General features: G+C 39.1%; 1 protein-coding gene, 1 long non-coding RNA gene and 1 other non-coding gene across 4 annotated transcripts in view; all 3 read left to right on the top strand.

Moving 5' to 3' along the window:
* LOC138976059 (large ribosomal subunit protein eL6-like) overlaps positions 1 to 12,349 on the top strand; it is a 137,435-nt gene extending 125,086 nt beyond the window's left edge. For both annotated transcript variants that reach the window (XM_070348866.1, XM_070348865.1), the window contains exons 2-5: positions 56 to 247; positions 666 to 714; positions 1,493 to 1,677; positions 12,145 to 12,349. In XM_070348866.1, the coding sequence (XP_070204967.1) occupies positions 56 to 247; positions 666 to 714; positions 1,493 to 1,677; positions 12,145 to 12,306 (588 nt within the window). In that variant the 3' untranslated portion in view covers positions 12,307 to 12,349. The remainder of the gene's footprint in view (positions 1 to 55; positions 248 to 665; positions 715 to 1,492; positions 1,678 to 12,144) is intronic.
* Positions 1,026 to 1,094, top strand: LOC138977697 (small nucleolar RNA SNORD31). Its single transcript, XR_011459476.1, has one exon. It is a non-coding gene; the product is annotated as a small nucleolar RNA SNORD31 (small nucleolar RNA).
* On the top strand, positions 3,331 to 8,143 carry LOC138976060 (uncharacterized). Its single transcript, XR_011458858.1, has 3 exons — positions 3,331 to 4,000; positions 4,746 to 4,903; positions 6,311 to 8,143. It is a non-coding gene; the product is annotated as an uncharacterized lncRNA (long non-coding RNA).
* Positions 12,350 to 12,640: the final 291 nt, after the last annotated feature.

Raw genomic sequence — 12,640 nt, 5'->3', positions numbered from 1 at the left:
TATATCTCACTGTTATGGTCTTAATCATGAGGTGTCGTTATTGTTTCTGCTGCAGATGGCTCCACCGGCTAAAACCGATACCAAGGCTGCAAAGAAGAACCGTTTGCCTCGCAACTATCCCACGGAAGATGGGAGGAAACGGTTACATCCACGTCAGAAATTCTTCAAACAGCACACACACAAGCTTCGTTCGACCATCTCCCCTGGTACAGTGCTGATTCTTGTAGCTGGCAGACACAAGGGCAAGGTGGGTACATTACACAGAATCTGACAGCAACATTTAAACTAACAAGCGAAGTGTCAGGGTGTATGGACGTGTGCAGGGTTCGTTTCATTCAGTGTGTTTATTTTGTGCACAAAGTCAAAGTGCATTTTCAAACTGAGCATGCATGGGATATGACTTGCTGGACACGGAGGGACCAGGGGTATTACTTTTCATGCAGTAAGCTATGCTGTGCTAGGAAATATTAAACTGCAATTTGTTGCCATCAGTTCTTGCTCTCTGCTCAATGTGTGCAGATTGATCACTGATTGGGTTACTATTGTTATCATGTTCCTGACAAGAAATTGAAGAATACTTTGTGCTATTATCATGTTTTTGACAAGAATACTTCGTGCAATACATTCAACTGTTAGTGTTACATGTACTTTGCTTCCTTTTGCAGAGGGTCGTTTTTCTGAAACAACTGAGCTCTGGACTGCTTCTTGTGACAGGTATGTGCTGTGAAATTTGAATGACAGATTTTGAACACAAATAATCATACATAAAAAAAAACCAGTATCAAGGTCTGTCAAATATTATTTGACGTCGCAATTCATGCGTGCCTGCCGTTGGCTTGCAAATCAACGGTGCATGATTTTTGGTTATGCTGTCCGTAAACACTGTGCTTACTCTTTTTGTTAGCACAGCTGGTGACAATCTCGTCTGCTAGGCTGAAGCATGTGCCTTTGCCTGCCAGTGCCAGCCCTCCACATGACACTCCAGAATTGCCGCATGCAAACAACAGACCTCGAAACATGTCTTGCTTTGATGATGATTCTAATACCGCCCCAGTCTGAATATTTCATGACTGATTGGACTTTATCTGACAAAGCTTGCTGACATTATTCTGTGTTTGCACCTCGCTTATTGGAGAACGGCGACTGGTTTGAGTTGAAAGGACAGGTTTAGCCGTGTTTGGAAAATAGGTGTCTAAAAATAAAAATTACAATTTAAAAAGCAGGAGCAGTAGCTCTCATAAATATGTGTCTAGATTTACTGCAACCATTCATATGAAGGCTTAATTTACAGAGCAATAACATCACCTCGGTATAAGAAATAGGAATGAAACACTGTAGAATGTAATAAAAATCGATACTACATGTATGACTGACTCGGTGATCAGTCTGTGATTTCTTTTCCACACTTTTTAAATTTGAACCACTAATATTGCGCTGTCTGGTGTATTTTTTTTGATTGGAGTTTCAGTCAATTGTTCCTTTTCTATTTCAGGCCCCTACCACTTGAACGGGTGTCCGCTGCGTCGTATCAACCAGGCGTACGTGATCGCCACGAAGACCAAGCTGAACATCAAGGGGGTCAAGCTGCCTGACCGTCTCAACGACGAGTACTTCAAGAGGCAGAAGCTGCGAAAACCCAAGCACGCTGAGGGCGAAATCTTCGATACCAAGAAGGAGGTGAGTTGTCTTCCACTGATTCTGCAGCTGTTTAGTTGAGGTTTTCTGGGGTGGTATATACGAGTAAATTCCAAACTAGGTGGGACCCAAGTGCAGGTTCTTATTGGTTGAAATCATCAACAAACTTCAGTTTAACCAATCTGACCAAATATGAAGGTCAAAAATGTAGGAAAGCATTAATGATGAGCTACCATAATGGACTAGAGTCTCTGAAATCTTGATGGATTCATATGGCTATCTGATGATGCTTTCCTCCTTTTGCTTGATTTGTTGTTTCTGTCGCCTTTGAAAGACTCCTTTAAAAAAATAAGTTGTTAGCACTCAATGATCAACTAGAATTACCGACATGTACATGTTCTTAACTCCCCTTCATACACCTCGCTCACTCTCTCTCCGTTACACTGTATACTGCACACATACGCACATTTTTTGAGTCACTTGAGAAAAAGTGACTCTATGTAATCGGTCAGTGTTAGTCTGTCCGGCCGGCCGTCCGTAGACACCACCTTAACGTTGGACTTTTCTCGGAAACTATCAAAGCGATCGGGCTCATATTTTGTTTAGTCGTGACCTCCAATGACCTCTACACTTTAACGATGGTTTCGTTGACCTTTGACCTTTTTCAAGGTCACAGGTCAGCGTCAAAGGAAAAATTAGACATTTTATATCTTTGACAAAGTTCATCGGATGTGATTGAAACTTTGTAGGATTATTCTTTACATCAAAGTATTTACATCTGTAGCCTTTTACGAACGTTATCAGAAAAACAAGGGAGATAACTACCCTTTTCTGTTCGGCAACACACAACTTAACGTTGGGCTTTTCTCGGAAACTATAAAAGTGACCGGGCTCAAATTTTATGTGAACGTGACTCCCAGTGACCTCTACACTTTGACGTCTGCTTTGGTGACCTTTGACCTTTTTCAAGGTCACAGGTATGTCTTGAAGGAAAAAAATTGAAATATCATATCTCTGAAACTATTCATCGGATTTGATTCAAACTTTATAGGATTATTCTTTACATCAAATTATTTACATCTGTATTGTGTTGTGAATAGCAATTTCTTCCTGTCCATCTGATGCCTCATATAATATTCAGAACTGCGAAAGTGACTCGATCGAGCGTTTGCTCTTCTTGTTATTGGTATGAATTGAGCTCGGAGAAGAATTCCAAGAATAACTCCCGTCAGGCCTGCATGGGTCGTGTGAGAGTGACACCTCCTCAATGTTTAAATGGTGACTGTTTCAGCTGTGTGTGTGTGTATAAGACCCTTGCCTGTCATGAATTCAAGTGTCAGAATTCTGTGTCAAAATGTTGAAAAGCGTTAATGATGAGCTACCATAATGGACTAGAGTCTCTGAAATCTTGATGGATTCATATGGCTGTCTGATGATGCTTTCCTCCTTTTGCTTGATTTGTTGTCCACCTGTCACCTTTGAAAGCCTCCTTTAAAAAAATGTTTTATCACTCAATAATCAACTTGCATCACCGACATTGTACATGTTTGTTCTGGACACAGATGTTCTCAGTCAACCCATTTCTTAACTCCCCTTCATACACCTCGCTCACCCTCTCTCCGTTACACTGTATACTGCACACATACGCAAATTTTTTATTGGTATTAGGTATTCCAAAGTGCTCTTCGCGGGTGGCGAAAAGTGACGCCGAGTGTGATTTTTCACTGGTTTTTAACTTGTTCACACTCGCCGGAATGAGATGAAATGAATAAAAAGAATACACCAAGATGATAATTGATTCTTCATAGTTACTTTAAAACAAAAATGAAGTATTAGATTCAAAATCTAACATTTGAAATACGCGTGTGAAAATGGTTGCAAAGTTGTGTTTTTCTGACGTCAGAACGAAGTTTTCGCTGTGTTGTTTTGACCCCAACCGGGAAAACTCCGCTCGCGGAGATAAGCCATTAAAATTAGCAACAACCCGCTACTAAAGACATAAAGAGGAAAGATTAAGCTTTCCGGCGATATCAATATTATTTTGATTGACTTCCGTTTAAGAGTAATATTTTCTAGTTTAAAACTTCGCTCGAAAATTTTGCCATCTCAGAACGAACAATATCCGGTTTTATGCATGCGAATGGCAAGGTCGGAGTTTGAACTTTCACCTGGTCTATTTTCATACTGATGCAACCAACGGCTTGCTTCCGCGAGGACCGAAAACGAGGCAACCCGTTTTTCTCGTTGTCGAGTACGCCGTGTCATGGCGGCGTTTGACGAAGATCAAGCGATGGCACGTCACGGTCGCGAAAGTTCGATTTGCACCCAAAATTTGACGAACCATTCGATCCAGATTGTCTAGAAGGTAAGCATATATGCCTTACAATGTGTTCTCTTTCGATTCTTTAAAATATATTTGCTTATTTAAAAAAACACGGGGATTGACGAACCGAGTTGATAGCAGACGAAGTACAGTGTTTGTGAAGGTGGGAGTAGTGAACTTCTCGGCACGCTGTATTTTTACAGTGAGGAAAATAAAGCATTATGACTCAAGGAATAAAGTCTTGAAACACAATTTTAACAATCTGTTTATTGATTTGAATCATTAACAAAGAGAATTACTAGAAATTAGCTTTTTTGCATGCGTGCTCGATAGTTGTCTTCTGGGTGATCTCCCTTATCTCCTTGTTTACATTTTACGATGTGCAAACAACTTCGCCTTTTTTACGTCAAATAATTCCGTTTTCTTTTCTAACTATTGTGTTCACTTCTTTTTTTATTTCACTGTTGTAACAAAGTTCCTTGAAAATGTGGTTGACTTGCAATAAACATTGAACTTTTCATGCACTTTTTTTTTAATTTTTTTAATTTTTTTTTTTTAACTTTTCTTCTTCGAGTATGTATGTGTTGTTAGAGTATGCGTTGGTGAGACATATAAATGCGTGTAATCATCACAAATTTAATGGCTTAATTTTTATCAAGTACGTTTTTGTGTCATCTGAGCATAAAACATCACATACCATCATACAATCATATTATTGTGTTCACTTCTTGAAATGGTAATTCTTAACTGTGCTATTGCCCTCCAACTTTTCCCTTCTCAATCTCAGATGATCGGTTCCAGAAACTGAAGGAGACATGTTTAATGACTGGCAGAGGGAGAAGACCAAGTCTTCCTCAGTTCCTGACTAACTTGATGGCAGGTGTTCAAACAAGCTTTAACTTAAGCTCCGGGGACTGATTGCTGGGAGCAAGGCCATACAGTGAAGTAAGCATTCAAATGGAAAAATACATATGGAAAAAAAAAGAAGTTTTACAGTATTGGCGTCAACCGGTAATTACCGGTATTTTACTGGTTGAAATGAGAAAATACCGGATCAATATTGGCTGCCGGTATGACCTACCGGTTGATTTTTAGAACTACCGGGTTTTTTCGGTGGTAAAACAACAAAACCAGTACTATGAGTTGGACTCTTACCTACTCAGCCTACCGTTTTTGTCTGGACGGTTTGCAGCATAAAAGTTTGCTTGCCGGTTTGAAAAATACTAGCGCCATCACTGGTTTTATCTTCAATATAATTATGATGGCACTGTTTAGTATTAGCTTCTGATGACATTCATTTTTGAGTCACTTGAGAAAAAGTGACTCTATGTAATCGGTCAGTGTTAGTCTGTCCGGCCGGCCGGCCGTCCGTCCGGCGGGCCGGCCGTCCGTAGACACCACCTTAACGTTGGACTTTTCTCGGAAACTATCAAAGCGATCGGGCTCATATTTTGTTTAGTCGTGACCTCCAATGACCTCTACACTTTAACGATGGTTTCGTTGACCTTTGACCTTTTTCAAGGTCACAGGTCAGCGTCAAAGGAAAAATTAGACATTTTATATCTTTGACAAAGTTCATCGGATGTGATTGAAACTTTGTAGGATTATTCTTTACATCAAAGTATTTACATCTGTAGCCTTTTACGAACGTTATCAGAAAAACAAGGGAGATAACTAGCCTTTTCTGTTCGGCAACACACAACTTAACGTTGGGCTTTTCTCGGAAACTATAAAAGTGACCGGGCTCAAATTTTATGTGAACGTGACTCCCAGTGACCTCTACACTTTGACGTCTGCTTTGGTGACCTTTGACCTTTTTCAAGGTCACAGGTATGCTTCAGGTATGCATTGTGTTGTGAATAGCAATTTCTTCCTGTCCATCTGATGCCTCATATAATATTCAGAACTGCGAAAGTGACTCGATCGAGCGTTTGCTCTTCTTGTTCTAAATAAGTGTTGCAACTTACAATCTCTCTCTCTCTCTCTCTCTCTCTCTCTCTCTCTCTCTCTCTCTCTCTCTCTCTCTGCATATTCTATGTATTCATATTGTTCTGCTATATTATGTTAATAATCTGATATGTTATGGTCTGTCACGTTTGATGTTCTGCGTGTATACTATTTGGATGTATACTTTTTATTTCATTTCACACGCCCCTTCATATGGGGCTATTGCCTTGCTAGATAAACAATCCATCCATCCATCCATCCATCCATATCTCTCTCTCTCTCTCTCTCTCTCTCTCTCTCTCTCTCTCTCTCTCTCTCTCTCTCTCTCTCTCTCTCTCTCTCTCTCTCTCTCTCTCTCTGTAGCTAAGGGAAAAAAGTAAGCAGTGTATATGTGTTTGTGTGCAGGTATCTGTTTGGTTCCGTCGGCTGCTTTGTGACTCTACATATCCAGAACGTGTGAAGGCACTGATCCAGAAGACTAACAAATCCTTCAATAACATTGCTGTTTCTTCAGCTGATGCTGCATTCTTGAAAGAGACCTCTTATTTTGAACATGATAAACAAAGAACTTGATGTTGGCATTGACTGGTCAAATGTGCATTCATGTTCTCAATTTTTAGGAACAGGTATCCGACTGACAAACCAGATTGTGATTGCACTTGAACAATTTAGAAAGAAAGAACATGTAAAACATGATTTTGCTTCTGAATGGTTGAATGTGTTTGGGGAGGGGATTGAAATGTTCTAGATCACAGATTGCTAAGTTTGAAGAGAAAAGTATGATGCAGTACAAAACCTTAAGCAAAGTTAAAGATAGGCGCCCTGAAGAACTTGAGAAGTTTTTGGTTCATGAATTTAGTGTGCAGTCAAACAGTTGCCAAGGAAGAAGTGTTTCCAACAAGAATCTGGGCAGCTCAAACCAGGAGCAAGAGAAGTTAGTCCATCACAGCACAGTTGAACCAGCAGGAATACTTGACAGTAGGGAAGAAAACCAGCATAGCATTAGCAGTCTGCAAGTACAACATTCAGCTGCTACAATGTCAATGGTTACGCTGGAATACCACAAAATACTACAGGAAGAGAAAGAAAAGGCAGATAAAAAAGCTTGAACATTTGGAGTATATTGTAGGTGGTGCAAATCTGACTACCACTTGGCAAACTAAGGACTTTGCTGATTTGACTAATGCTAAAGAAAAACTGGACTTTTCTCAAACAAGTGCATGCCAATTTTAGTCAAGAAACTACAGCAAGAGAACAGAAATGTGAAGGAAAGCTTATCAGGAGTGAGAAACTCCAAACTCTACAGAAGAAGTGCAAATTTCAAAGCTACCCACCAAGGAGATCTTGTGCTAAAAAAATATTCTTGAGCAAGAACTAAACATTTCAAAAGAGGAAGCTTTATCACTGACATCAGAAAAAGTTGCTGTGCAATAATAATCTTCAAAACTGAGGTAGAAAATTGAGCTTTTACAAAGTCAACGTGCAAGCATGACAGAGTAAGCTAATCAAGACATACTTTTTTCGTTTAAAATTTTTTATTTTTTTATTTTTTTTTTAATGTTATTTTTTTTACCTCAGATAAAAAACAGTTATGGTCTCAACGGAAGAAAAGACGTTCACTGTCTTGTTTGCTGTTCTGACAGTTCATTAAAAACTGATCATTTTGGTACAAGGTACTTGCATTAGCTTAAACATTGAACCAGATAAAAACATTTTGAAGAAGCCAAAATTCATGTTTTGTACAAAATATCTGTTTTTTCAAGACATTGCAAAGTTTTCATTAAGCATATAGAAATCCAAGTGTGTTTCACTTATTAAGAGCTTTTAATGCTGAACAAATGGATACCAAAAACAGCTTTGTACCTTTTACAGCAAGAAAGTTATGGCAGAACAAAAATGACTACTTAGTCGCCATTTTTCTCACTTGACAAAACAGCCCTTTTGGCATTTTTGATCAAAGATATCGTATTAACCAGTTGTCAGATGGAGTTGAAAAAAATTAGGCTTAGATATCATATCCTGCTCTTCCTAGAAAATGTATTACAATAAAAATGCATTGTATGATTTTGAGATGAAAGAGTTAGAAAATGGGCTCTTGCCCAGTTGTTGGGAGTAGCAGAGGACTTATTTTGCTATTTTGTGCCATTTTTGTAGCTCTGTATCTCTATTACGATGTATTTCCTGTCAATGTATTTTGCATTATCAATCTGAAAAGTATATAAAGTATTCATAAACTCATTTTTGGACTCATGTGATTTGATTTGTGTGCTTGAGGCATGTCTGAATGTGCGGAAGAATGATGTGCGAAAAAATTTCAGAGTCCAAAAATACTGAAAAAAATCATAATTATTTTTTTTTCCAGCCCACCTTAAAATAAAAGTATTCCTGTGCTCAGAATGAAAAACTCTATTTGTTTAACTAAGTTTCATATGGATTATTCAAAATTTGAAAATCACTTTGGAATACCTATTGGTATGAATTGAGATCGGAGAAGAATTCCAAGAATAACTCCCGTCAGGCCTGCATGGGTCGTGTGAGTGACACCCCCTCAATGTTTAAATGGTGACTGTTTCAGCTGTGTGTGTGTATAAGACCCTTGCCTGTCATGAATCCAAGTGTCAGAATTCTGTGTCAAAATGTTGGAAAGCGTTAATGATGAGCTACCATAATGGACTAGAGTCTCTGAAATCTTGATGGATTCATATGGCTGTCTGATGATGCTTTTCTCCTTTTGCTTGATTTGTTGTCCACCTGTCACCTTTGAAAGCCTCTTAGTCTTACTGTTTACTGTAACAGGTTAGAAGCACACGTTTGGTTACATATTAAACACATCTGCACTTTGCCCTTGAGCTGGACGGGAACCGTGAAATCATGAATGTGGTTCACATTATTTATGTCTTTAGATTTGTTTATTCGAAAGTGAGTACTGAAATAGCGACTAAGAATAAGTGACAGAATAAGTTGTTTATCTTTTAAAGTAAACACCTACTGTTGTGGCTGATTTCCACCAAACTTCTGATTCCCTAGATGTTTCTCAAATTTAGCAGCAAAATCACTGAGGGTGGATGTGTGGTTATGATTGTGTTGAGTGATGAGATACCATACTGGACTAGAGTCTCTGACTCCTGATGCATTCACATGGCTGTCTGAACAACACCTTTCATGTCAAGCATGCATGCAATTGAAAGGGAAAATGCCTGCCAGTGTCAAATCGCTGTTAGGTTTGGGTTTGTGATGGTGTTGCCACACTCAAGAAATACCTTAAAACCAGTGTTTTAACAGTCTATTGTTTACATTTGAAGCGCCAGTTTTGGGTTACCTTGGCGGAAGTAAATTGATCACGCATTCTGCTATTTGTTTGGCTTCAGCCTATTAAAAAGAATATTACAACTGACATAGTTGAAACTTGCACGCATTTGCTCGATTCTAGATTTGATTTCTTAAATTGGCACGGGTTTTGCCTGGATAACTGCGGGCACCTGGAAAAATTATTTGTTTTATGGAATCAAAAAGAGTTTGCACAAGAAAAGTGATTTTTTTTTTTTTTACATTAATTAGCATGCATACATACAGCGCTCTTTGAGCTTACTATTGCATGTGTGCAGCATAGCGAATTCCCTCTAGACTTCTCAAGGTTCAGAAAATGTTCCCAGAATGGCTACTTAGATCTTTACTTTGTACACTTTATTGATTTTTGGGTCACATTTAAGTGGGTTTTTTTGGGTGTTTTTTTCACAATTTTTTTTATTCAGAAAAGGTTACATGCATGTATTGGTAGGTTCACAGTATTGGAAAAGCAATTCGGAACATTGTGACATTAATAAAATCACCTTATGTATACAATGGCAGAAAATAAAGTGTTTTTAGGTATACAAAAGCAGGAAAGTGTGTGCAGTTACTCTTGTATCAGATCTGTGTACGCAGCCCACTTTGTCATAACTCATTGTAATCTGATGTAGATGTTTGTCTATTTTGTGTACATATGCAAGTTCTCTGAAGTACATGTTGAGAGTTGGTTGGACTTAAGCAAGTCTACACTTATAAACAAAAAACTTGGTAATTAATATGTATGAAAAACCTTCGACTTTTGTCTTATTGTCATTGCCAAACAGTATAAGAGTAGGGTTCAAATTAAGTGGGTTTTTTAGTTGAAGTCTGAGATGCATGATAGAATAAAAGTTGAGGATTTTTTTGTTAATCTAAAAGTGAGGAATTGTGTTGAATGATGAGATACCATAATGGACTAGAGTCTCTGACTCCTGATGCATTCACATGGTTGTCTGAACAACACCTCTTTCAAGTCAAACAGAAGCAATAAGACAATATGACCATTTACCAGGCATTGTGAACTGTACATGTGCCTGTGACTAACATGTTGTATAGTTTAACCCAGGTGAGAGGACAAAATAGTGCTTTACTTTACATGCACAATGTATCTTTCACCAGAAGGAGCTAAATTCATATTTACACAGCTAAAATGCGTCAGTTTCTGGGGGCGTTGCTCCCCTCCACCCCCTGGACCCCCAGGCTATTTATTTCCTTCAAACTTAATCTATCGTGGATGGATTGCCTGGTTTACACCGGCTTTGCTCACTGAATAGGCTGAGGACCGGTTGTTGTTCTCAATTTCAAACATAGATGAGTGCTTGCTTTTTTTTAAGAAGCATACAATTTGAAGGTATTTTTATTTTATTTTTGAGTCACTTGAGAAAAAGTGACTCTATGTAATCGGTCAGTGTTAGTCTGTCCGGCCGTCCGGCCGGCCAGCCGGCCGGCCGGCCGTCCGTCCGTAGACACCACCTTAACGTTGGACTTTTCTCGGAAACTATCAAAGCGATCGGGCTCATATTTTGTTTAGTCGTGACCTCCAATGACCTCTACACTTTAACGATGGTTTCGTTGACCTTTGACCTTTTTCAAGGTCACAGGTCAGCGTCAAAGGAAAAATTAGACATTTTATATCTTTGACAAAGTTCATCGGATGTGATTGAAACTTTGTAGGATTATTCTTTACATCAAAGTATTTACATCTGTAGCCTTTTACGAACGTTATCAGAAAAACAAGGGAGATAACTAGCCTTTTCTGTTCGGCAACACACAACTTAACGTTGGGCTTTTCTCGGAAACTATAAAAGTGACCGGGCTCAAATTTTATGTGAACGTGACTCATTGTGTTGTGAATAGCAATTTCTTCCTGTCCATCTGATGCCTCATATAATATTCAGAACTGCGAAAGTGACTCGATCGAGCGTTTGCTCTTCTTGTTATAAATGTTTTTAGGCTCACTCGCGTACTTTCCCGATTAAACTTTATTTTTTGTTTCTTCGCCAGTCCCATCCCAAGAACAAGTTGCTCATCTGTTGACATGCATCCATTTACCACTGATAACTTCTGATTCTATAATAAAATATTTGGTTTAGGGTAACACTTCTATGACACAAGATCTCTGAGGGTGAATGTATGGTTATGATTGTGTTGAGTGATGAGATACCATACTGGACTAGAGTCTCTGACTCCTGATGCATTCAAATGGTTGTCTGAACACCTCTTTCAAGTCAGGGATGCATGCGTGCATTTTAAAAACAGAAGAAATAAAACAATCAGACCATTTGCACTGGCTTTGCTCACTGAAAAGGCTAAGCACCTTCTTGTTCTGAATTTCAAACTTAGATAAGGGCTGGCTTTTTTGAGAAGAATGAAATCTGAAAATACAATGTGTTCAATCACTATCCTGTCTTCTGAATCCTAGATAGGTCTATGCTTCAGTACATTACCGTATTTTCCGGGTCGAAGAAGGTCAGTGTCTATAAACAAGGCAACCCAGCTATCACAATGGACCTGCCTTTGATCTCGCCGCACACACAGAGCACACATATTTCCACTCTGTATTCTTTCAATTTTGGTGCGCCCTATCGGCCCCCTGCGTCCAATGGGTGACTGGATTACAATTTTTTTTTAAAAAGGGGTTGCGCCTTATGCGCTGTAGCAAATACGGTACTTTAAAGTGGGGCAGGGTCAAGGGTACTTTAAAGTGGGGCAGGGTCAAGAAAACTTGCCTCCCCCAATTATTTTAGAGAGCATTTGGCAGCACTTCATTACTAGATTTGAACATACATTGTGCAGCACTTTCAACCATACAGGTCAAACGAATGGAACTGTGAGGCAATTCCTTAGTTTAGTATCGGCACACTGATGACTGTTTGTGTTTAAAGTGCTGAATTGTGTGTTTCTGTGTGCAGGTGTACACAGTCTCTGATGAGCGCAAGACGGACCAGGCTGAGGTCGACAAACAGTTGCTGGATGTTATCCGCAAAAATCCCGAGAAGAAGCTGCTCTTCGGGTACCTGGGCGCCATGTTCTCGCTGAAAAACAAACAGTACCCTCACCTCATGAAGTTCTAGGCTGTTGTTGTCCTCATTAATAAAGTGGATGGAAGGAAGTTGATCTGCTTTGGTTGTTTGCTTCTTTTAGTGTAAATGGTTGGAAGACGGGTTTGTAAAGCGTTTGAGCTTGTGAGAGAGATACGTTTAGTGTGAGTGAGTGATGTCCATCTTTGTCAGATAACTCGACATGTACAGCTATTCATACATGGATACAGGTGATTATCCGTGAAGCTGGACTAGATGCAGTAACAAGGTGCAAATCTTTGTAGCTGTGTGCATTGGTTAAAGTTGTCGTCCACAGGCTAAAACCAAGTGCAAGGCCATTTAGAAAAAAAGGTTTAATATTGAGCAA

This window comes from Littorina saxatilis, linkage group LG9 (assembly GCF_037325665.1).
Source record: "Littorina saxatilis isolate snail1 linkage group LG9, US_GU_Lsax_2.0, whole genome shotgun sequence".
NCBI classification, from domain to species: Eukaryota; Metazoa; Mollusca; class Gastropoda; order Littorinimorpha; family Littorinidae; genus Littorina; species Littorina saxatilis.
Note: the sequence above shows the minus strand (reverse complement) of the source record. Positions and strands in the feature narration are given on the sequence as shown.